The following is a 25788-nucleotide window of genomic DNA, read 5'->3' as shown; positions in this document are numbered from 1 at the left end:
TTTTTTAGGAAAATAACTTGTTCCATCCTTTATTCAGATGATCATGGGGACATTTACGTGGGATCTAGAGTCTGTTATCTCCACGCTGATGTCGGCTTCTAAAAAGCTTCTGCGTCTTTGTCAAAGTGTTTCCGTTCTTTTCAGGGTTTCATATCCAGCCTTGGCTTCTCACGCCGCCGCGCCTGGACATCTACCTCACATACATGCGCTGCAGCTGTACGAGCTGCACACAACTGCGACTTGTTACCTACTTGTTGAAATATGCTTCATAGTACAGTTTGGTTCTGGGTGGCAAGCGGCCATCTGTAAGCTGTATGTTTTGTATGACATCATGTGTATGGAGTTACTTCTTCTCTGTGAGCACAAACCTGATGTCATGGTGTCACAGCTGGGTTATTTAACCACATCAAGAGAGCATGAAATACGTGTCTGCGAGTCTCTGTTTCTCTTTTACACCGTCTTTTGTCGGTCTGTACTTCGCTCCCTCTCATCTTTCCCCCGCTTTCTTTCGGGTCTCTTCCCTTCCCTCCTCTCTTCCCTCCATCCCTCCTTCTGTCCTGAGGGGAGGGAGAGATTTAAACTTTGAACAAAAGACACAAGGAGGAAAACTTTGCAGAAAACATTTGAAGTGTGTTTGCCCCCCTCCTCTGTTCTGAGAAATGTCATCCACACCCAAGGAACGGTTTCAAAAGAAGCAGAAAGTAGCTGACTAAAGCCAGACAATGCCCACGGCTCCCTCCAGCTCCTCCAAATCCTCGTATTGTTGCTGTGGTTATTTGTGTTGCTTCTTCCTCTGGGCCCCTCCAGGGTTTTTGTTTATCTGCGCTCAGCGCTGAGGTCTTGTCAGAAAATGAGGGCAGGGCTGCCGTTTTGGCCCCAGGTCAACTCGCAACTCACAAAAGTTTGTCATTAGCTGTGAGTTTCGGTTCATTTTCAAGCTAAAAATAAACTTGTCAATTTGTTCAGATTTGGTTTTATTTTTTTTATTTTTCTGACTTGGCGGTAGCCTCTGCAAGGTTTCACTGCGTTCGTTCAGCCGTGGTGAGCGGCGGGATGAAGAGCGTTTTGCCACACGACCTGCAGAAACAGAAAAACAGCACCTGCTCAACAGGCAGCAAGTCCTTCACACCTTGACTGTTTTTTCTGAAATCACACCTTGCCAAGGAATCAAAAATTCAAATCCCCGTGGTTGACATCTATGCATGAGATCTTTGCAGATTATTTTCGGTAAGGTGTGGTTTTACACATCAAGCACAGTTCTCGTTTGATTTATGTAACTCTTGCGATTGAGAGCACAGCACGGTTGAGTTTTTGAGAAAGCAACTGTCGTCACTCTTCATTTAATCCTCAGCTGACAGGCAGGTTGCATGTTGCAGGATTCGAGGGAAAAGAGCAGTCCTCACCTTCCCAGAATAGTTTCCCCTCCGCGCTGTGCTGCTGTAGAGTTTAGTTTAAGTCCTTTAAGCTTTTAGTTCCATCGCTTTTGGTCTTTAGGGCTGAGGAGGGGAGGTGTGTCCGATGAATTATTTACAGAGCGCACAGTTAAGATAACAAAATGCTTCAGAGTTTCAGACAGACCGGTGCCATCAGGGTTATACAGACTCCGTCGTGGCCTGTGCGTTGGAGAGATTAGGTAAGGAAAATGTCACAATCCCGCTATCGTAAATTATATCTTAAAGGGTCTGCTCATTGGAATTACAGGAAGGAACACTTTCCAAGTGGTATCTCGCCGTGCAGATGGTGGTAGTTTCAGTCCAGGTTTTTAAAATATGTGTCTCTTAAGATTTCTGCTTTCACGTCAATGCAATCGTGATGGGCAGAATTTCCGCTGTGGCACTTACACCGAAGAAAAAAGTCCCTATGAAATCTGTTTACAATAGGCTCTGGTTGTTATCCACCGCCTCTGGAAAGAGACGCTTCTCAAATATATATTTTTTTTCCTTCAGTAATGCAAGTACCGCAACCACAAACTGAATTCTTTTTCAGCTCCATTGTGTCGGTGAGCCTGAAGAGGTTTCAAGGAATGATATTTCAAAACATGTGCAACCAAAAACTGTATCTGCGTGGCGAGATACCGCTGAAGAAAGAGAGAACGGGCGAGAGAAGAGAGAAAGTCTGCTTTTTTTTTTTTCTTTTTATTTCTTAGTTTTGTAGTCCACGAAACACTTCTGGAGCTTCGCAGCGTTGCAGCGTTCTTCTAAACAACTGAAGAAGATGAGGACTTGTTTTAAGACGAACAAAAAAAAAAAACAACTGAAGAAAAAAAATCAAAGTCTCCAGACGCCATGAGAGGCCAAATTGATTTGAAAAGATGTTATTTACCTCAGTTTCAAAGCTGAAATTTTCACTGTGGCTGCTCAGTCAGAAGCATCCACGCGCACCCAGCATGATGAAGGTGCACGAGCAATTTGGGATCTCTGGGCTTTCAGAGACTTTGATTAAGCCAGACGAGCTGTGTGGAGCTGTATTATGGGTTTCTTTGGTTGTTTCTTCAGGTGTTTTGGAAAATGCTGCAAAACTGTGTTGCGGGGTGAGTTGCAGCGAGATAGACCGACTGAATTTTCATTTTTGAGTGAACTTTTAAGCTACGACTGTATTTAGTATCAGTTAAAACGTCCTCGTCTTGTTATTAACTCCATCTAGTTTCATTTTGGACAGTACAGTTGCAGGAGCAGCCGTAGTCTTGGTGGTTGTAGATGACATAATGTCATGACGGTTGCAGGAGGAGCATCGAGGAAAATGTCAGAGTTCCAATAGAATCGTGTCAATAATGTGGGAGGGCTGATGGGAAAAACAAAGTCGCCATTTGAAGAAGACTGAGGTTCAGAGGGTGTGTCAACTTGAAAGTGTTGCTCGGTGAGGTTTCCCCGGCTCTGTCTGCAGTCGATAGGGCGAATCACACTCTTTAATCTGTGGCAACACAACCGATTGTATTCTGGTTTTGTAGACCGAGTGTTGCAACCAATTTGCCTGCAGAAAATCAATCATGGCAGTTTTACCATTTCCCCACGTCAGACACACAGAACTGAGTAACGTGCACGCCGACACACACACACACACACACACACACACACACACACACGACAACGCACGCAGGAACACACGTACGGATGTCTCAGAGGTCTGCTTAAGTGGACGTTTAATCATCAAGGACCTTTTCCTGCTGGCTGCTCCTCTGAATTGGTCGGACACACACACACACACACACACACACACACACACACACACACACCCTGTTGTGTGGCAGTGTATTGATTCTTGGTGTTGTTCTTGTGCTATTGGTTAAACAAGACAGTAATAATGGAGCAACATTGTTTAGTCTGCTTATTGAACTGTGACTGGCCGACATTGATTGTTGTCTCCTACTTTGGGAATGTGTGTGTGTGTGTGTGACTGCGACTTCGCTGATGAGTGCGGTCGCGGGTGTTCAGGTGTGTGTTTTGTGTTGTGTGTTTGCAGCTAGCCTTAAGAAAGAGACGGTGGGCAGGAAGGATTTCCTGCTCGAGCTCCTTTCACTAATTTCTCGTTTTTTCTCTGTAGTTCAGAGGGCGAGGCTTCGTTCAAGGCTGCAGAGAATATCAAGACAGGAGCGAGTGAAGAAGACGTGAGGGTGGAGGAAGGAATCAGTGAGGTGAAAAATGGTCACCGATGTGTCTGACCAACCTCACTTTGTTGAGAGAGACAAAAGGAGGAGAGAGGGAGAACAAGGGCAAGAGGAGAGGAAGAGTGAAGCAGGTAGAAAGTGAGGAAAACCCTGGAGGAGGAGGAGGAGGAGGAGGAGAAGGAGGGGGGACGAGACACACATTTCATTTCAAGGCCTTTTTTTCAACTTCAGGAGAAGTATTTTAAGCCCTATTTCATATCTGCGCTCCTCATACAGATCCACAACAAAATCCCGGCTGCATCTCTCACATGACTGATCCTGAAAATAGAGCTGTTTTTATATCCTACAGCTGGAGTGGAAGTCAAAGGACAACTGCACGTCAGGGTTAAATTTAGCTTCTGATCTGTGCGTTTCAGAGATAATTACTCCGGAGTTATTCCTCAAAAATCCAGCTACCTCTAACTGAGCTGCAGTTATTGACTAAATGCCTCGTTTTATTCTGTTTTCTTTTCACAGATCACCCCAGAGGCAAACCTTTTTTCAAAGGTTAAAAGTAAAATATGCCATCAGAGCTTTAGTCGTGAGGTCGTTTACTGATGTATCTGGAGCAGCAGTGTTTCCAACAGGTTTTCGTGAGACTGCAGAGGTTTGTCGTCAGATATTCAATGCCACAGAGAAAAATGGGCGCAACTTTGAGGGTATGAAATGTTTTGATTTTTTTTATTAAAAGAGAAATATAATGAGCATTCAGGTTAATTTGGTGTGAGTTGGATAAAACATTACACACACTGTACATCTGTTTTCATGACAAACAGCGCGGTATGTCAGTCAGAATAAGCGAGGAGCGCAACTGTTTACGTTGTTAGCTAACATGAACGTTATGTTGGTCAGTTACAACTTGATTTATGTAGTTACATTATCTGTTCGATGCTGCACATTGCAAACGAAAATATATAAAGATGTAACATTTTATTTTCATTTAAGTTATTATGAGAAGTGTAAAGCATATTTTTCCTTCACTGACGTGGTCGGGGCAGATTAGATTGTGACGGGCCGCCACAGTCGAGGTAATTAATGGGAAACGTTGAGTGACTGCCTGTTGCACAGCAGCATGTCGTGCTCAAGTAAAGGGTGGAATAAGTCTTCATAAATGTACCTGAGAGCACACTTAAATCTCCTCGTGTTATTAACTTTTGAAGTGCTATCCTGTAAGCTTTAAAGTAATTCAATGAGCTCTGTGCCTTTCCATTCATCACAAGCTGTTTTGATATCGCACAAGGTTGTGCCGTCTAAAATTTCCATGCCTAAAGCCCCACAAGCAGCCGTGAATAATTCATGAGAGTTTAATATTGAAATTGGTCATTTGTTTCCTTGCCAAAGCGCTGTGAAAGGAGAATTACAGAATGCTTTGGCACCCAATAATGAATCATCAAGATGTTTTGAAATGACACTGAGAGAATCTAGTATTAGGTATCTTTTATTCTAATGAACAGAGACTCAGAAGCAGCTCAGACGTTTCAGCGCTCCCCCACATCTCCGGGTGAGTTGGCCTCTCTGAGACTCGCAGAGGGAGATGCTTCGTCTGCATTTTCTGCTCTATCATTAAAGCTCTTCCCGGTTTCCTGAAACGCACACGCATGGTCAGACACACACACACACACACACACACACACTCAGGACGGGCCTGTGCTGTAATGTGTCTCGCGGCGCGGCGGTGTTTGCTGAATATGATTACCTTGCCTTTATATATATATATATAGAGTCAAGGGGTTTCCTTTTTGGATTTATTTGAAACATTGGAAAACAACAACGTGATGCTCGTCTGAAAGAAGAAAAAATGCCTCAACAGCTGCAGACTTTTTTGTACGCTTTCAGTTTTTAAATCATGAAGTCGGTTTCGGAGTGAAAATGTGCCGCTGATACAAACAACCAACCACAGCCAAAGCTCACTTTTGTTGCGTTCTGTGGCTCGGAGCTGTGTCTTGTTCGTCTGGAGCTGCTTGGGATGCTGCTCCACTCTCTTTCTTTCTCACTCGCTCTTTCTCTTGTCTCGCTCCCACTTTCTTTCTCCATTTCTACCGTTTCAGCGTTTTTTTCTCCTCCAGCCGCAAAGGCCAGAGGCACAGTCCCCAGGGGGAGTGGGGTGTGTTTGTGTGTGTGTGTGTGTGTGTGCAGAAGTGTGTGTGTTTGCATGTTGCATGTGTGTGTGTGTCTGTGTGTGTGTGTGTGTATGTGAGAGAGCCCCAAAAAGATTGCGAATATGCAGAAGTGTCTGAGAGAGAAAGATAGTGAGACACACAGATTGTATGAGAAAAGGGATTGTGCGTCTCTTCGTGTGTGAGTCTGTGTGTCTGTGTGTGTTAGTGTGTGTGTGTGTGTGTGTGTGTGTGTACTGCCGTTCCTCAGGCTCTCTAATTGGGACATGGGTTCTGTCTGTGCTGTGCACCAACCATTTTGATGTAAGTCCCACATGAGCATCGCTGTAAATCTTGATAATGGTATTAAGCTTGTCGAGCCGGTCTGGGACTTTAGCCTGCAGAGCGTGCATGCATGCAGAGATACGCGCACACACTCACACACATGCAGGCAGAGAGCGGTGCGGGGGCTGCTTATTAATGTAGGAAAGACCAAACTAAGCATATACTTTACACTGTAGTCCAAACTCTGCCCATTACCATCGCACAGACGGACCTCTGTGGCACTTAAGACAGCTTACTACCTGCTATAAATGTATTTCACAGAGCTATGGGGAGATGTGTGCATACATATACACGCACACGCTGCATATAGAGAAATGCAAAACTGAGCTCGGTTCAAAGATGAGGGCTTTATGGAAAAATCAAAGTGCTGAACTTGTAATACATCAGCAGATTGCAGAAATCTTCGGGGTTGGAGGAATGTACTTCAGCAGCGGCTAATTAAAATGCACAGTGAAAAGATGTGATGGCCGGACGTCAAGTGACAGAACTTTATGCTATGGAGCCGGTTAGACATGTTCTTTTGTTGAATGTGTCACGGCGGTACGTATCACCCTGTCAGCATGTGCGGTGGGCGACGTCGGGGAAATTACAGCGCGTCTTGATTGGTTTTGAGCGGCCGTGTCCGGGCGGCGAAGGGAACTGAAATTGTTGCATTACCTCAGCAGGTTTCAGACATATTGAGGCTAGTAGGAGATGTAATTTTATTTGAAGCCTGTGCCTTTCCAACTCCACTTGCTGATTTTGTACTCTTTTTTGGGGGGGGAGGAGACAGTTGGTCCATAATAACATAATAGCTGTAACTATTGTCAGCGCTCTGAAATACAAAAAAAAAAGAAAAAGAAAATAGAGAATTGCGTCTAGTGCTGTCACCGCAAAATGGCTAAGCAGGTGATGTCGCCTTGGAATAAGGTGAAACGAGTTTGTCTGCGTCGAGAGGAGGTGAAATTAAACCATCCGCCCGGCTGATTCTGTGACTTGACTGTTTTTTTGCCCCTCATGAATACACAAACAACCAGCTCGTCAAGCCATTACGGCACGGAGTCAAACTGTCTGAAAATAAGCTCATTTCAAGACGATTTGAGTCAAATTGTGTTAAAGCACTGGGAGGCGATTTGGCTGCTGCGCTCCTTTTGATGTTAATGCAAATGTTTTCATCATGTTTACTTTAAGGCAGTGGAATCACCTCGCAGCGCGCTCCCTCCATGGGTTTATTCAAATTTGTTTACTTGTTTTTTGTTTCCCGTTGTTGATTCGGAACAAGCCGCGTCATGACAGGTGAATTTTTTATTTTTTTTGTCATCCGTCCGACTCCGGGGAAACTGTAGGGACGTAATTTGGTTTGATGCTGTGAGATACACGCGTCATAAATCCCTATAAACCACATAAACAAACATTTCGCAGCACATTTGAAACGGGATGTGGGCTTGTTTTGCTGAAACGACATCGGCAGTTCGTTCTCTTCGCCTCCCCGCAAATGCAAATGTGGTACCAGCCAAGTGCTGTAAAAGCTAATGAGAGTAATGGGGGTCCAGTGTACTCGGTGATGGGCTCCACATAAAGGGAATATGTGGGGGTTAGGCGCACTGTAATATATGGGAATAGATGCCTGCAGCTGTTCGCGCTGGCCCGGCCTGACTTTATGCCTCCATCTCTCAGCGCAGATGGAAAATATTATGATACTGATGATGAGGGAGAGGGAGAGGAGTGAAACACGCGGACTACAAGAGAATGAATAAGAGAAAATACTGACAACCGGGGAAGAAAACCAGTTGGGAAGGTTACGTTGCCCTCATTCAGTAAGATGAACCGTCGAGCAAAATCCCGGCCGAATGTTTTGCTCTCCCTCGTGTTATTGATGTGAGCGCTGGGCTCGGAAAAGGGGAGGCTGCACTGTAATGTTAAATCCTGAGGACACTTCCCACCGTGAGATTCTCTTTTTTTTTTTTGCGGCGGCGGCTGTAAAGCATCGCGGCGATAATGCCTCATTAGTGTCGACAAAACTCTTAATAAAGTAAGTTTCATTCCGCTGCACAGTGTCTTCAAAATTGCGACTTGGAAGGGTTGTGAGAGCGAGGGGGGGAAAAAAACAAAAAACTAAGAAACATTTAAGAAGCCGTGAATTTACACACATGGAAAAATACACACACAAGCACACAGGCCTCTTGCAATTCCCCATAATCCCTCTCCTTAACAAATTGTCTGCGAGTTAAGAGTTTGTTAGGGGAAACAAGGGGGAATTTAAGCAGCGTGACACCAGCAGGGGAATCTAATAAGGGAGACACCAGTGGGGCTTGTTTAATGATTTTCTCCTTTCGCCTTTTTCAATTAGGATACCTTGCTGTGATCTCTGCTGAGTCTGTCTCTCATTTTTTTTTCTTTGTGTTGCAGTTCTCTCCTCCTGTCTGAGTCAATTTCTCTTCCCCTTGTCGACCTGTCTGCTTGCTGCTCTCCGACTCTCTCCGTTGGCCTCGTAGTTGTCGAAGCTTCTCTACCTACCATCACTGCAGCAAACGGCACATTTAGAAAACTGCAATTTGAACGCGAGCACTCAGAAATAGCATGCAGGGGACATTTAATTACATTAATGCAGTATTTAGTTGGTAATCTCCCACGGTGGGGTCGAGGTGAGGTCGAGGGGGTCAGATCGGTGAACCGGAGGGTCACGGAGGAGCTGTACCACAGATCTGTGGGCATTCGGACCGAAAAATAATTATGTGTTTGGAAAAATGCAAAGAGGTGCGTTGGTGTGGGTGTTAAATACAGCCCGGGAAGTCTAGTGTGGGTAATTACAACCCGGTTTTTAAAGGTTTTTCCTAGATGTCAAAACACTGCACAGTGGTTTTTAATGTTCCAAAGCAGAATGCACCAATCTGACTGGCTGGATCGCAGCGCTTGTGCTGACAAGACCGATCTACATCAAATGAATTCTCTTTTTTAATGTCTTTATTTGTGGTTTCCTTTCACGCAGTCGTCATCTTATACTTTATCTTGGCGTTTTTTTGTGGCAAAAGTGGGAACAAATTCAGTGATTTAAATTTTGTTTAACTGTTTGTTACCTGGAGTGTTTCTTGGAGTGTTAGAAACAGGTAAAAAATCTACACATGGCATTTCTACAATAAATAAGTTGTTGTGGGAAGAGCTGGAGGGATCTCTCTCTCTCTCTCTCTCTCTCTCTCTCTCTCTCTCTCTCTCTCTCTCTCTCTCTCTCTCTCTCTCTCTCTCTCTCTCTCTTACTGGATTCCCTTTTTTTAAAAAAAAAAAATTGCGTTGGATCTCTTGCAGCCATCTAGACTGTGTCCCTGTGACTGAAATGCTTTCAGTTCAATTGTGCAACAGACTTTTTGTCAAGGAATCCACCATTGTTAGAATATATAATGTTACAAGTCAGCTGTTGGCCAAACAGCTGGTGAATGAGCGAGTGACTGTGAAGCATGAGAAGGCAACCAATAACCAACACCGCATCCATTTTTTAAAACCGCGATCCAAGAGGAGATGGAGGGTTCCATGTTGGCTGCGTCCATCACACATGCATTTTTTATCACACGGATCTACAGACACTGACGCGCAGCGCTCAAGAACAAGCATCTGTTAAACGCGTCAACTTTAAAGTAATTGGCTCGCTGTGATGAGTGAGAAGAAATGAAAGGATTTTTTGTTGTTGTTGTGAGCGTACGAACGGAGCGTCTCTGACCTTCTATCAGTCAGTAGGTCACATTACTTCTGACCCATTAGCTAACTGGTACTCCCGCTCTGATCTACCCTAGCAACATGCCCCCCCCTCTCTTCCTCTGTCACTTTCTTTCCCCTTCTCTCGCTCTCCATATGTACCTCGTGTCCTGAAGATGCGTCATACTTCCATGTCTGGACTGTCTGAGGCGTTCATGTCTTCAGTCCGTTACCTCCGGAGGCAGGGCGCTCCGTTTCCCCCCGGGGTGACGGGACATTCGGTCGCCCACAGTGACAGGGCCGGCGATGGTCGAGCTCCGAGCGCGAGCAGACGAGCATGTGCAGAGAGGATTCGCGGGCACGCCACGGGTGGATTTCTGTGTGTGTTTGTGTGTGATAACACGTTCGCTCCAGTTGCTGAGCGAGTACGAATGTGTGACGTTTGTGACTGTGTTGAATCGTGGTCCTTTCTGGTGTATATAATTATTCCATAAGGGAGAAGGGATAAAAACAGAAGTTTGGTGCGAAGAATAAAGGTTGAAATCAGAAAGCAAGAAATGAATGCATGGTGCCCAAAGTGCGTGTTTGTTTGTGTGTGTGTTCATGTGTGTGTGTCTAGAGAAACGGGGAGTAAAGGGCGATGGGGAAGGGTAGCTCTAGGAAACAAAGAGTAAAAAGGGCAGCGGAGGGTGAAGGAGGATGCACTTCACAGCGGAGAGCAGTGCTGCATGACTGTGTACTGCCCTAAATCTCAAACCATTTCCCTAATTTATTCACCAGACCTGCTGTTTCTGTCTTAAGACGAAAAGTCGGTAAATGAGTTGTACAGCAGCAACAGACGACTTCAGGTCCACCAAACAGTTTCTGACTTGTTGTGGAACGCTGCAGAGGAAGAAACAGAGACTCATTAAGACTTGAAATGCTACAGAGGTGGAGGTGTTGGAGTAAATACATTTACTCAAGTGCTGTACTTCAGTTTTGAGGTGTTTCACTTGAGTGTTTTAATTTTCTGCTACTTTGTAATTCTTACTCCACTACATTTGAGAGTTACTTTGCAGATTGCATGCTGCATCTGTGCCAAAGAAATACATTTATTTTGTCTCTAGTTACGTTTAAAAAAACCCATAGATTCGTGCGTGTGTGCATATATATTTTTGTGTTTTTCCTTCCGTGTTTAGATATTTCAGTTGTTTATTTTACAGTTGTTTACAGTTGTTTTACAGTTTCCCACTTCCTCATTCTATTTAATGTGATTTTTGTTTAAGTTTTATTTTTTAATTCTATTTAAATGTGTTGTTCTGTTTATTCAAATGAAGAAAAGCCAATAAAGTATAAAAAATAATAATTGAAAAAATGTATCTATATTGTAATCACTGAAAAATTCTGCAATATTGCATCTCACAGTTTTCCAGGATGATAATCGATCGAGCCGCAGTATATTCTACATATTAGATACTTTTAAGACTTTTACTTAAGTAATATTTTTATGGATGACTTTCACTTTTAGAAAAGTAAAAGCTTTAAACCGATATCTTTACTTCTGCTCAGGTATGACTGTTGTGTACTTTTAACAACACTTGTGTTGATTGAGCTGTAGTGTTTGCAGACAGTTGTGCACCGTGACCAGGCTCACAGTGGGAGGGTGGCTATAAATCAGAAATCTGATCCTTGGACCTAAACACACACACACACACACTTGTTCTCTTAACTGAACTGCTCCATCCTGAGCGGCACCACACACTGTCCTACTTTTTGTTTTTCAAAGGTTTTAAGCAACTTGATTTCATATCATAATCAATCCCAAGTAGACTTAATGCTGCAGCTGTGCAGGTACGAATGAATTTACATGTTCTGCTGATAGTTGATGAGTTGTATTCTACCTCCCCGTCTGCCCGAGGCTAACACAGCTTCTTCCGTTACTGTTCACTCACCACACACTCTGCTGCCTACATGGGATGTGGCCTCTGAAAGTCTGCTGCACAGTCTTTTAAACGTGACTATTTAAAAAAAAAAAATCTGATACCCTGGTCAGAAAGTTCCGAGACGGCAGCGCTGGACATCTTGTCTGTGGTTGTATTTATTCAAATATGAGTCCATATTTTTATAAAACCACTGGCGGCATTTCCTCCCCACTGTTGTCCAGTATGCATCATTATTCACAATCCTGTGTCTGCGCAACTTTTGTACTGACTCGACGGAATTCAGGTCACGGAAAAGTCTGAGAGATTCAGGCAAACTGGGATTTTAATCATTCTTTTTCACTTGGACACAAAAAAGTCGGTGTCTTGTCTCACTGTTCGCTGATTGAGACGGATGATTATTTTATTGTTTCATTTAAATAATGAGAGAGGAAATGGTAACAACCGGGACGCCGAGGCAGTCGAGAGGGAGACAGGCAGAGCTCATCATGGAGTCGGAGAGACAGAAAAACATGCAAAGATACATTTTGACTTGAAGAGGAAGGCATCATGAAACTAGAAACCATTATCAGCCATTAGGCTGGTGTCAGTCAGCGGCAGAATAACAACCCAGCAGTTAGCCGGCAAATGGTCCACACGACTTTGACTGCATGGATGGAAGAAATGTAACTTTCAGCCGGCTGGACTGTAATGCCTCCACATCGTCTGATATCAGGTTTCCACCGTTACGCACCGACACACACACATTAATGGATTCCTTCTTTTTTTTACTCACCAACAGAGATTTATAACACCGTACCTTCGCTGACTACATTACAGTTCATTTTAATCCTTGTTATAGATTTATTATCTCAAACCGGTGCCCTAACTCTCTCTTAAACACCTGGATTTCCCTCATTGTGTTGTCCCAGTAAAACACAAACTAAATATCTATCTGATTTGAGGACGCTGCTGTCAGAAAACCCATTTGTACGTACTCACAGAGGCTCGGTTTGAGATGCACCAGGATCCTTTTTCGTTTTGACTTTCACCAAAAAAAATGGCTAATTTGTTTCCTGGGCATATGTCATATATTCAGCAGCAGGGAAAGAGGTATCGGCTTACAGGAGACACGGTCACAGATGCTTAAACACACACTGAAACACACACACACAGACTTACTGTCAATCCCCTAACTGGTTAGAATTACTGGGTTTGGAAATAGATTGCCTATGTGCTCCTATGTTCCTAGCATTTAGCTTTAAGTATAGTCTCTACTTGCAATTTATTTTCCACGCAGAACAAAAGCTCCTATTCATTTTGTGTGCCTGAAACGGATTCTTTGGGAAAAACGACACCTCATCAGAGACGGGCATAATTTTGGCAGTATTAATCAATCTGACGTTTCTCCCTCTCCGGCGTACTTTGTCCAGTTCCTGTACCGCGACTGCTCACCGAAGAAGTAAAACATTTCGGTCAAACGGTCAATCTGTGCTGTCGGCCTCTCCTTCATCTTTTTTTTTTTGCCATCCGGCTCCCTTTTCTGTCTCCCCCGTACTCTCTGCCTCCCTCCCGGTAAAGGAAACAGTTTAGGGAACGGTTAGTCAATTGGACCACTCGGTCCCACAGAGGGAGTGCAGAATAACGAGCACCACCGGTGGATAATGGCCATGATTTAGCTCCCCAGTCAAAAGGTTGCACTGCTATTGCTCCAGAATGAATGGATGTAATAAGATACCCCTCGGATAAGTAAGTCTCACATGAACTGCAGTGCTGTCGATCCCCAAAAGCCTACTTGTAACCGTTATTTTCAGTTTTAAAGGGAAAGTTGAGTTCTTTACTGTAAGGAATACTTTTTATTGAAAGAAATACAGTTATTGAGTGGTGGCATGAGGTGCAAAGAGAAGGTGATGGATGCAGAAATTAAAAGAGGGGGGAATCACAAGTGCTATTCACATTATCTTGACGTACATAGAAGGAGATGGGGAACCATTGGCCCGATGTAATGTTCTCCCTGGGAAGCATTGCCGAGCACGGGAGGAAAAAAAAAAAAAAAACGGTTTGATTTCTATCTCGCAGCTGCTGTTAAAAATTCTGCACATGATGCCAGTTCTCCAGTCGGTCGGCGAGTCAGAGAGTACGGCAGTCAGTATACCCAACACTCGTATGTTGTGAGAGACGTCCCTCCACCCACACACACACACACACACACAAACACATGCACATAAAAACACACACCATGTCAATAAAGTAATAAGAAGCAGCAGTAATCAAGGATTTATTCCACACAACCCTCAAGCTTAGCTAAATTTTACAAGTATTTTGCAAGTGTTTGTTGTCCACATATTGATTTGATTAGATGTCTGTGTGTGTTCCTGCCTGTTCACGTCAGTGTGTGTATAAGTTTACATGGTGTGTGTTTCTGTGTGTGCGTGTGTGTGTTTGCAGAGCTGTTGACATGCGGTAGTGATTACGTGTATATTTCCAGCGCTGGAGATGACTATTTGAAACACATGATTTCTTTGTTCCTCTGTTGGCTACTGTGGAAGCAGAGAGGGTGGTATACACACACACACACACACACACACCCACACAGACACACACACACACACACACACACACACACACACACACACACACACACACACACTGAGGCAGGGTGGTAACTTGCTACTGAGTCAACACTAATTAATGCCATATTGTGTGTTTTCAAGCCAACTTTTTTCCATTCTGTTATTTTTTTTCCTGTTTCTTTCCTCCAGTGGATTTGTGCCATATATATAAAAAAAAACAGCTCCTAATTTGTCGCCGATGCTTCGAGAAACAAAGAAATAAAAATAGAAAATTACGCCAGACGAATAGGTCAGTCAATAATTTGATCTGAAATAAACAAAGCTTAATTAAGCAGAGAGCAACAGCAAAGAGAGATCAATTGATTAACTGTTTCTTGACTTCTGACTTCTCTCTTTCTTCCTCTAAATTACACACAGTTCCAAAAAATTATTTGGCTTGGTGAAATTGTTGGTACTTCTCACAAGGCCTGTAGGAAAACTAGCTTGCAAGCTAACTGCTAACACTCAGATCCCAGCTATCCAGGACCACGTTCTTTTTTCTTTTTCTTGATTTTCTCTTCATGTTTTCTGGATTTTACATCACTTTATTAGATAAAGAGTTTTGTTGAGGAGTGAGAAAATAACTTGCAGAGCTAACAAGCTTTCCCACCATCAGCTAACTGCCAGATAAATCTGTTGGTAAAGGGACAGGAAGTTTAAAAACTGTGGCACAACAAAATGAATCTGCATGTCTGGTGACGATGTTACTTCTTCACAGTGCCAGTTGGAAAACTAGCTTGTAAGCTAACCGCTAACACACCAGCCAGCCAGGACATGCAAGTGCCAATTAGTCACAAAGTTGCCCCAAGTTATTTTTTTCCCTGATTGTCTATGTTCTTGGCTTGCAGAGCTAAAAAGCTTTCCAGCTGCTAGCTAACTGTCAATTAGCTTGGTTGCTAATGTGACAGGAAGCTAAAAATAATAGGCATTGTCTCATACCTGCATGTCTGCAAACCATTCCTCTTTTGTGGAGCAGTTAAAACAGGACAGAGGAGCGTCGGATTGAAGTAGAAGGTTCAACGCTGCTGCAGTTTCAAAGTTTCTCACCTCTTTTCTCGTCTTCAAGCTCTGAATGCATCATCCTGTTGGTCACTGTCAGGGATTTAGGGGTCGATATGCAGCACAGTTGAACTCGAGACAAAAATAAGTGTGTCTCTACCCTCACCAGCAAATCCTCTAGTTATTATATTTGTCCTCGTCCTTCTCTCACATTAGTTGCTCTTCTTCTTCTTCTTCTTCTCTCACTCTTTTGTCTTAAGTCTTTCCTCATTGCTTTAATCTCACATTTGATTATCTCTGTACCTGTCTTGTTTTCCTAAATCTTAATCATGTTTGAATTAGTCTGAGTGTAAAGTGAAAGATAACCATCTGCTCGGTTTGTCAGTCATTGCCGGTTCCTGTCCTTGTTTGTCTGGCATGTATGTGTGCGTCCGAGAGAGAGAGAGAGAGAGAGAGAGTGAGAGAGAGTGAGAGAGAGAGGGAGACGGAGAGACAGAAGGACGGGTGGTTAGCATTCAAATGGGCAGACGGCATTGAACCAATTAGTCTGACTCTCTGTCTGTCCTTCTTTTCACTTTGGCATTTCTCTCCGTCGTCTCTTCTTCGAGTCATCTCTTGGCCCCTTCTCCGTCTCCCTCAACTTGTTGTCTCCCCCACACGGTGACATGAAGAGACCTCTATCTGGTTCCCTTTTGTTATCCTGAAAAAAAAAAAGAGATATCCAGAAGGATAAAAGGGGAAAGAAAAACACCTACTCTTACAGAATGATTCATAGTGAAGAGGAGACAAATGGTACCTTTTTTAAAGAACAATGGCTCAGTCCTTACACCAGATGATACAGTAGAAGTTGAGTGATGAACTTCACGTATTGATTTTTTTTTTCTTTTCTTTCTCTCGGTGGAAGTGGACATTTTTTCTCAAATGAACTCCTCACTTCAAGGCTCACCTTCACTTTCAGACAATCTCTCTTAATTCTTTCCTCTTGCCCTCTTGCCCTCTCTCCTCGTTCTCCACCTTCAGCAGTAACCCTCGTAAAGATAATGGAGAAGAACAGTCCTTTCACCGCAGGTTGTCTTCTGCAGGGGCAAGCGTCTGAGGAATTACGTACACAAAAGTTATTTTTTTCTAGTTATTTTGCTATTTTCTTTATTCAGATCCCCAGTTGCTCCAACGAGGTGGTTGCCTATTCTTCCTGTGGTCCTTGTAGCAACAAATGCAACAAAGACTTGAAGTCAATTTTCATGTTTAATTTTATCCACCTTGCTCACTGCACAATGCACAGTTGGAGTTGTCACCCACATCTTGTAACACCACCCGACTAAACTCCTGCTGCTGTCCAGGAGAGATGAAGTGTCCTTCAGAATTCAATTGAAGAGTTACATAAATGTCACATAGTGTATCTTTAATTATCAACCTTAATGCACATACAACTGAAAACTTAAGTATAAAATGGGTTGCCAAATATAATATAAAGTATATGTGTGGGGAACACTGTATATATTATTATTTTTTTTACTTACTAAAGCAGTGTGGATGTTATGCATGTGCTTGAAGTTACAAAGGTCGCCTGCTGTTTCTTGATTTCGGCTCTTTGTGCAGCAAAAAAAAAAAAAACCTTGTTGCAAACAGGTGCTGGGGCGCTGCTGGGAAGTATCAGGGTCCAGTTCCAGTTTCTAATAAATAAATGATGTGGTATGAGATTTGGTGGATAGAGTGATGGCCGGGCGGGGGAATGTTTTGCTGCCAATACTGATTTTAGTATTTTAGGGCTGTATCTGAGCTTTTTCCGATATTGGCATCGGTGTCAGAACAACCCGAGATGCAGAATGGCTCACGTCCGGTGCATGTGAAGTGTGTGAGTGTGTGTTATTTCCTTGTGTGTGTTTGTGTGTGTGTGTGTGTGTTTATGCATCCACACGTTCTGTATCTGACCTTATTGTGTTGTTTAGCACCAAGTTCTCACGAGATCTCTTTAAAAGAAAGTCTGTGTTCAAAGTCAGCCACCAGTGTACATCCGCCTCGTCGGGTGCTATGACATCTCTGACATCCAGCTGGCTCCAGGCGGATGATTGACACGCGAGACAGCCAATTATAAAAGGCCGGGAAATCAACTTAACATGTAGCAGCGGGATGCTTGTGTTGCTTTATGAATAATACATTAGGAAAAAAAAAACTGGCGTATGGTTTGATTTGGATTCTGTTTCACATTTGTTTGTTGCTGCATGTTGTTGGCTGACTGACAATATTGGGGGGGAAAGTGTCAGGTAATAGTGTGTGTGTGTGTGTGTGTGTGTGTGTGTGTGTGTGTGTGTGTGTGTGTGTGTGTGTGTGTGTGTGTGTGCGTGTGTGTGTGCAGAAAATCCCAGACACATGGCAAAAATAAATGCCAAAATGTCACAATAAATGTACTTACAAAGTTTGTCCTGAGGGTTCCCAACACAACTCTGTGTCTGCTTTTCTCTTTTTAATCTTGGCAGTTTAATTGCAGTCAATTGATTACCGTGAATTACATACCGCGTGTCACTCAGAGGGAAAATTGTGGCTTCTGTATGTTTTCCTAAATTGTCAGGTAGGCTTGTTGTCGTAAAATGTAGTGCTTTTTTGCCAAAGTTTGATTTTTCTGGAAGACGATATTGAAGGATTTTATGCTGCTTACGCTCCACTTTTATAACCCCGCTGGAGGAGTTGCCGCTTTGTCTCTTAATGGAGCTCTGAAGATCGGAAGGTATCAGGGGGAAGTCCGACCCAGATCACTGTTCACTGAAAGCCGAAACAGGGGAAAGAATGCGATGCAGGAATGTGAAGCTGCCTGGGAGCGCTGAGCCGCAAACCACATGGTGACCAAGGGGGTGGCAAACCTTCTCTCTCTCTCTCTCTCTGGCTCTCTCTCTGTGTCTCTCTCCCACGACCCTCTCGGCTTCCCGAGCCACTGAAAGATGGAACCCAGGACACACACCAGTGCTCAGATGGCAGCACTTAGTCGGGACGGTTGCCCATTTGAAAGTGTAACTCCAGCCTAAAGGCAGCTCCCTCACTGACTGGACGTTAAACAATCTGATGAAAAGGTTTTGCCCTCCGGGTGCTTTTAAACAGGACAAACAGTGCTGTCTGAGACACACATAACCCGCGGTCAACCTTTACTGGGGACAAAGGCTCGGTCAGAGGCAGGCCTCAGCAAACTCGCTCACATATGCAAGGGTGGAAGGCGTTCTTGATGTGGGGCAAAAGAAGCCCCAAGGTTACATTTTGATAAATGAATCTATTTGGTTTCCAGTATCGGGATTTGAATGTTCTTGTTGTCTACCAATAACAGAACAGAGCTTCAACATACATTTTATCAGCACATTCTTGTTCTATATTTCTTCAATCGTTTGATTTATTTATTCATTAACATGTACAAAAACTGTCTTGCAGAATGACAGAACCCATACATGTGGGTGGAGCTGCGTATATCTACTGATTATTTCTGCTGAAGCTGTAAAAATCACTGCTTCAACTACATGAACTCTTAAATTTAATGTTTTTTTTTGTTTTTTTTTTTAATGGAGCCTTGCTTATACAACTTTTACTCCGTGGGTAGAATGAAACCTCTCAGTCAATTATCCCTCAGTTTCCTAAGAAGCTAATGCAGCTGTGTGTGTGTGTGTGTGCCCCCCTGGCCGCTGCTGCAAAAGAAAAATCATTATGATAAACTTTTTTTCCCATTAATTCCTCGTACTCCCTTATCGTGTGTAACAAATCACCTAGAGGAATGACTGAAATGGATGGATGGATGGAGGGAGTCCAGCTGTGGTCATTTAAACTCGGTAATACTTTCCTAAATGCGGCTCGAGAGCAATAAAGCAAATAGTTTGGGTTGGAAAATATCAACTCGGTAAAGAGAAGAGATGGAAAACAATTGTGTTCTGCTGATAACTTCTACGCAAACCAGCCAAACCTGAAAAAGTTCTGAAAGATGTCCTCGCTGGCCTTTCTTTTCTGCGTCACTTTTGTTAAGTGGTTTTTAAAATTTCCCAGTTTGTTGAATTTGTTTTGCAACCTCATTTCTGTTCAGAGACATCTGAATACATAATCTAGAGCAACGCTCACTTCAGTCTGTTGGCAGTAATGTGACGGATCGTCATTAGGCTCCTTATTATCCTATTATACCGGCACACTAAAGGGAAAACTGTCTCCTTCCCTCTCCTGCTCTGTCCTTCTTTGTATATTTTATTTCCTCCTCTGCCCATCTCTCTCTCTCTCTCTCTGTTCCTTCCCTGCCTCACTCGCTTTGTTTCCAGGGGATTCTGTCTTTTTTTAACTTTGCTGTCGTCTAAACTCAGACTTTTTCTAATGTTCCCGGAGAGATAAAGCCAACGAGTGGGCGGCTTATCTCTATGTTATTTTATTAGTCTCCGTCGTTGTCACTCCTCTCCTGAATTCTTGTGCATCACTTGTGACACGATGCGGCAAATGGAATCGCCTTTCTTCACATTTCTTACCGCCTTACGTCGTCGTGATGAATCCTCTCTTTTGTTCACTCCACATTCATGCATTTGTTTACCATCCCTCCACGCCGGAGATCCTGAGGTGGCAGCAATTTGATTGATAGATATGAGCTCCTATACCCAACCTAGAGCCCACAACAACCAACGAGTGATTGTGTAGACAAGTGACCCACTCTCCTGTATTTCAGATCTTGATTTTAAGCCTAAAGAAGCTCCACACTTTGAACAGATGATCGTCTCTGTCATTGCTCTGGTCGCTGTGTGTTTAGTGTGTGTGTTTGCAGGCGGTGTGGGGGGGGGGGGGGGGGGCTCGACTGCCACGTTACAAATGTCTGACTTTATTCATGCCTTTAGTGTGCGAGCACCCCGAAGCACTCGTTTTATGCTCTGACCTCGTAAAAAACGCGCCTCCAGTGGACACTTTAAATGTGGAAAAGAGGGGAGGGAGAGGAAAGAGGTCAAGAAGAGGAGGAGAGAGAGGAGGAAGAGGGTGATGAAGGGGTGAGGGGGGTTGAGAGTAGAAGGAAGTGGGGGAAAAGTGAGGGATGGATGACGGGGAAATATGAAAGATTGAGAAAAAGACTTGAGTAAGTAGTGAGTTTTAATTCTTGATGAATGGCTGCACACACACACACACACACACACACACACACACACACACACACACATTTCTATATTTTTGCAATATATAGAACATTTCAGCTCTACATATTTATGGCTGAAATGACTCCTCAGTCTGCGAGGTTTACACTGTAGGCGGGTACTTTAGCGGTGTGCTTCCCGGGGCCCTCAGTTCAGATCACACTCGTCCTTTGTGTGTGTGTTTGTTCGGGGAAATTCTACATTTTCTCCCACATAAATTCAAACAAGGCGCTGACACAGAAACGAATGGTTGTCTTCCCTTTTTGATTTCCCCCCCGGAGCTCACTTTTCAACACCTCTTCTCTCTTGCCATCATTCACAGACTCACACACACATACACACACACACACACACACACACCGCAGCCCAAAACATTTCTTTTTCCTGTCCTGAGAAACGTTCCCCCCTCTTCCTGGTTTCTCACGGGCCAGCCACTCGGGGGACAGATAATAATCTGTCTACCAATCGGTGCTAACGATTCCCAACCAATCACAGACTTTGTCAGGTTACTAAATATTGTTGACTCAGTTTTTTTTTCTCCCCTCTTCCTCTGGCTACGGGGGTGTCGTACGGAACAACAGGGAATCGGAAAGCCCTTTGACATTTTCTCACATATAGTGGTTACTTAGTTGCTCTTCCTCACTTCCTCTCTCGCTCTCGTCTTCCTCGCCCTGTGACACGCACACATCCACGCAGGCACTTAAAAACGGGGACAAGCGCACACATGGGGATTTGGAAAGTGGTTTTGGACATTTGCTCTCCTTCTAAGCACTTAAAAGGGATTTCAACAGGAGAAAATGGAGAGGGATGAAGGGAGGAGGGAGAGAAGGAGGGAAGGGAAGTGTATCTAAATAGGATAATAGAGGAGTTGTTCCGTCCTCGGGGCTGTTTTAGTACCACCTTGCGTGTTCTCTATAGAATTTGGCAGTATTTTGGATTTGCCTCCATGTGGCTTCCTGTCCTGTAGAGCCTGCTCCTTCTTAAACTGCACATGATTTATTGAAATGAATGCCTTCCACTTAAATGTCTTGGTTGGACTTTATGTTATACTTTTTTCAAACAGCTTTTTTTTTTATTTATTTATTTTTTTTTTAAGCATTGATTATTACATGCTTTCAGTGACAGACACCGCTGGCTGAGCACTCAGGCGTATGAGTTTATTTAAAGGCTTGTTTCCCCCCCTTGGTTTCCTTCTTCTGCTTACTTCACTGTGAGACACTCTAAATATTATTGTTTTAAACTCAAAAGGAAATCAGGAGACAAAAACACATTGTGGTGAGGGAAGAGGAGGGAGAGATTTGTCTTAAATACACACGTACAATTGACCTTTTCAAGACCTGCGAACACTTTATCAATTAAGCAGGAAACAGAGTCCTGCTTCTGTTTTTATTTTCTTTATTCGATCATAGAGAGGGAAAACAAATGCGTGACAATAAAGGCTCTGTTGGCTTCTCTCCACCTGTCCACCTGATTCACAATGTCTGTCACTATCCTAACAGTTTCTGAATCAATTCCAGTACTTAAATATCCAGTGAACAATTTGTCACACACAGCGCTTAGTCTCCTTCTTGAAGTGCGATCTTGTTCACGTTCACACCACCCGGCTCTGCCACCCATTGTGCCGCCAGCGTGACAGTTTTAAGAGCAAGACGGAAGGTGGAGATGGAGGGAGATGGGCAGAGAGGTGCAGGGAGCCAGAGGCCTCTCTGTGTTCACCTTCACACTGATGCATCCCTAAACACCTCATGATGGAGGAAAGATTTACGCTGAAAGATATAAGCTGCCAAGAAGTTCCCTCTTATTTTCTTAACGATGTGCACGTATGGTGTAGTGTGCTTATGTTGTAGTGGTGCTTCCCCTAAATACAATATGATAACGCTACCGAGTGTCTGAGCACCAGATGTCTAAACGGATGGTGGACTATATGGTGACGCTAAATAAAATGTGCTGCACAGCAGACCGACTTTCATTACTTATAAGAAAGTGAGAAAAGAGGAAAAGCTTGTCTCAGTAATTGAAAATGAAAAGTGGTTATCCTTCAGCCTGAGTGAGGCTTTTTTTTTTTCTTTTGGTATATGTTTCTAAAAAGGACATCAGTGTCACTCCTAATGTGTCTGACCAATCCAGTGGGGTTGTTTAGTTCTGGTATCTCAGACTCCATCATCTATTTCTTCAGTTTTGTTCTCAGAACCGGAGCTGACGGGTCAAATGATCGCAGTCCTTTGATGAGGGAATACTGTATAAATGCTGCTGACAGCAGAAGCAAACTGACGCTGACGGAGAATATCTCACTGAGAGGAAGAAATCTTTCCATGGACAGACGTCTCTGCACTTTATGCTCTTGACTAAACTTCATGGTAATAGTAACTGATTTAATCAAATCTTGGGTAAAACCTTTTTGTGAAGACGATGGATGTTATTTCACAAACTTAAGGGAGTTCACAGACATTTGAATGCGGCTCGGGGGCTCCCTCAAAGGGCCATCAGACAGACGGGTGTAATGGATGTCAACAGATGTAAACGCAGCTTTGACATGAATATAGAAAGTCGGGGAGGAAAAAAGCGAACGCGTACTGCTTACACAAACATTCCCTATTATTCCACTGCATACACTCAGCATCAAGGAAAGATTATTTTCCCAAGAAAATAACCTGTCAGCGTTTGTACGGGAACCAGACGATTTTTATCATTTCCGCTCATGTATTTTTGACATTCATCCAGAGTACATTTATGCAATACTTATCTGCTTGAGGGGGACGTTTGTCGCTTACAATAAAGAAAGAAAGAAGGGAAGTTTGGAGCGATGTGATGTCTGCGGGACACAGTTATCACTGTGTTCGCTGCATTATGTGGGTGTTTTTTCCCCGACGATCCTGTAAGTGTCTCCATCGCTATGGCGTACACGTATCCCCCCCCGCTCCATCCGTTTTATTGACAATGACTGCTCGCCTTAAATATGACATGTACATTTAGTGAGCAGATCCCATTGCAGGCTTGGAATGATAACCAACCAAATAGACCAAACTGTGGCGGGGAATGCACATGGGGCTATAAAAGTGTAGTGGGAATTTAATATGTATCACACTGGAGAGGGAAAACACACACACACACACACACACACACACACAAGCCCATAGCAATAGGCACATATCAGATCTGACAGGGTAATGGTTTCTTGCATTTAGTGACCAAGAAATGCATTATGACCTCAGTAAACGTTCGACTTCGGTGTTGAAGAGATGCCAAAATATCACAAACACGCACGTGCGCGCGCACACACACACACACACACACTCAGAGACACACAACCACTCATGCACAAGCATGCAAGCATACATCCATACATCCATGAAACCATGTGGCATAGTTGCCCCTGTAAACACATTCATTCCCGCTGTTAATGCCCTGCCATAAAATCTCAGTTACATGCGAACATGGGGGAATGCCCTTAACACACACACACACACACACACACACACACACACACACACACACACACACACACACACACACACACACACACACACACACCTTGAAATGTTTTCACAGGGACAGACAGACTGACAGACTGAGAGGTTTTTATTCTTTTTCTGTAGTAGGACAGGAAGCCATTTTGTGTCATTTCGCAGCCCGTCCCCGGGGCTCAACAATAAATCGTGACTCAGGCAGAAAGAGTAAAAGAAAAATAAATGTGGGCAGCAATTAACATGCTGACATTTTTGTGGTAATTACAACATTTTATAAGGTTGTTTGGCTTATTTGGAGATTCTTTCCAGCGCCGAGTGTAACCCTCACAGGGGTGTTTGTTTTATACTTGAATTAAGAAGTGCGCATGTCTCTTTATGAGCGGAGCAATTTAAAGTTTTATACACCTACTCGGAATGTAGGGGGAAATAAAAGTGAATGTGCAGTTAAGTAAGAGAGAAGAATGGGTTTATTGTCTCCTTCTTTTTTTTTTTTCCAGCACGCTGATGATATGCGGTACGCAGGGGGAGGGGGAGGATGGAGGGAGAGCTTTAGCCTGTAAATTGCTCAGCTTTTGTCTCAGTAGTTCATCATTAATGTCACCTCTAAACTCACCCCGGCATTAATCAATAAAACCTGTAATCACCGCCTTAAGATGATGTAAGAAAATAAATGAAGGGGGAAGAGGACGAGGGTGAGAGGAAACGATTTCTTGCAAAAAATTAACTCCGGCGTTCAGCGTGTGAGGAAGTGTAGATGCTCGTCTAAGAACTTTCCAGGAGTGAGGACGTGGATCCAGCATAGAAAACAGAATATGTTAGAACAAGCAGCCTGAGAGCTGGGATTGAATACTGCTTCACTGAAGGGATTATGTAGTTGTGGTCTATGTATCCAGCATGCCAGGTGGAGGTGGAGGTGGGGGTTGAGATTAGAGAACACATTACATGTCTGGTGAGATATTATGGAGGATTTTAAGTCTATAAAACGTGTAACGGAATAAATTGAACATGCCCGTGTGTGTGTGTGTCTGGTGCATGCGGCGTCTCCGTGCCCACGCTCGGATGTATCGCGCAACAACAACAAAAAAAAAAACCTGCTGACCTTGTGCGTGTGAAGAAGACTCGACTGAGGGCGAGCGGAAGCCTTTGATAGCAACGCACATACACAGACTGCTTTGATCATCTCTAAACGTCTGCATTGAAAGAGAAATCCCAGAGTCCTATGATGTTTTTTCTGCTCAAGCGAAATCGTGTTTGCGCACAGTTGTGCTTCATATATTGTGTTTCTTACAGACATGGCTGCTGTCTGCCTACGTTCACTACAGTATGTTATTTTCCATCTTCCCTCCAGAAAAAATGTACAGAAATATCAGAAATGCATCCTTACAGACACCTGCACTGGCTGTGAAACAGGCGTGGCACAGAGTGCAGTTACTTCCTGAGCCGTCATGGCTGCCTGACCTCTCCAGCGCTCCACTCTCAGTGAGTCTTCGGCCCCGCGGACACTCAAGTTGGTGTTGTTGAATCTGCCACTTGTTGCATCTGAATTCCCAGCGTGCTCTGCTTTATGAAACTGGATGAGATGCCTCGCGGCAAGAAGTGGTTGAGAAACTCGTTTAAGAAAAGAAAACCTGTGTTTTTGTCTGGTGAAGAAACTTTTTTTTTTTTTTTTTTTTTTAGCTTGGAGAAAAAAGTCTCACCCCACACTGCCACGGGGCTCGAGCGCTCGGCGGACACACTGTCTGTCTGACAACGGAGACGTGACTCGCACATTCATTTCGTGCACTGTTTGCCCTCATGCATATATAACACTTCTAATATCGGCGTGTCCAATATTTGTCCTTATTAACTTTTTATGGATAAAGGATAAGAATTCCACGGCACGATTCTCCTAAATCCTATTTTTAAGTCGCTCCACAGAGACGGGGGAGGGAAA

The 25788-nt window shown here is 43.7% G+C and overlaps 1 protein-coding gene across 12 annotated transcripts in view; it reads left to right on the top strand.

Annotated features, from left to right (window-relative positions):
- Nucleotides 1–25788, top strand: part of LOC119019449 (netrin receptor UNC5C-like) — a 371539-nt gene that overhangs the window by 183696 nt on the left and 162055 nt on the right. For 2 of the 12 annotated variants that reach the window (XM_037098020.1, XM_037098019.1), the window contains exon 1: nucleotides 3595–4302. The exons of the other annotated variants lie outside the window; for them this stretch is intronic. In XM_037098020.1, coding sequence (XP_036953915.1) covers nucleotides 4089–4302 — 214 coding nt within the window. In that variant the 5' untranslated portion in view covers nucleotides 3595–4088. Of the gene's footprint in view, nucleotides 1–3594; nucleotides 4303–25788 lie in introns of those variants that run through there. 12 annotated transcript variants of the gene reach the window in all.

The sequence above is a fragment of the Acanthopagrus latus genome, chromosome 5 (genome assembly GCF_904848185.1).
Source record: "Acanthopagrus latus isolate v.2019 chromosome 5, fAcaLat1.1, whole genome shotgun sequence".
In the NCBI taxonomy this organism is placed as follows: domain Eukaryota; kingdom Metazoa; phylum Chordata; class Actinopteri; order Spariformes; family Sparidae; genus Acanthopagrus; species Acanthopagrus latus.
The sequence above is the reverse complement of the archived record's forward strand: the minus strand, read 5'-3'. Positions and strand labels throughout refer to the sequence as shown.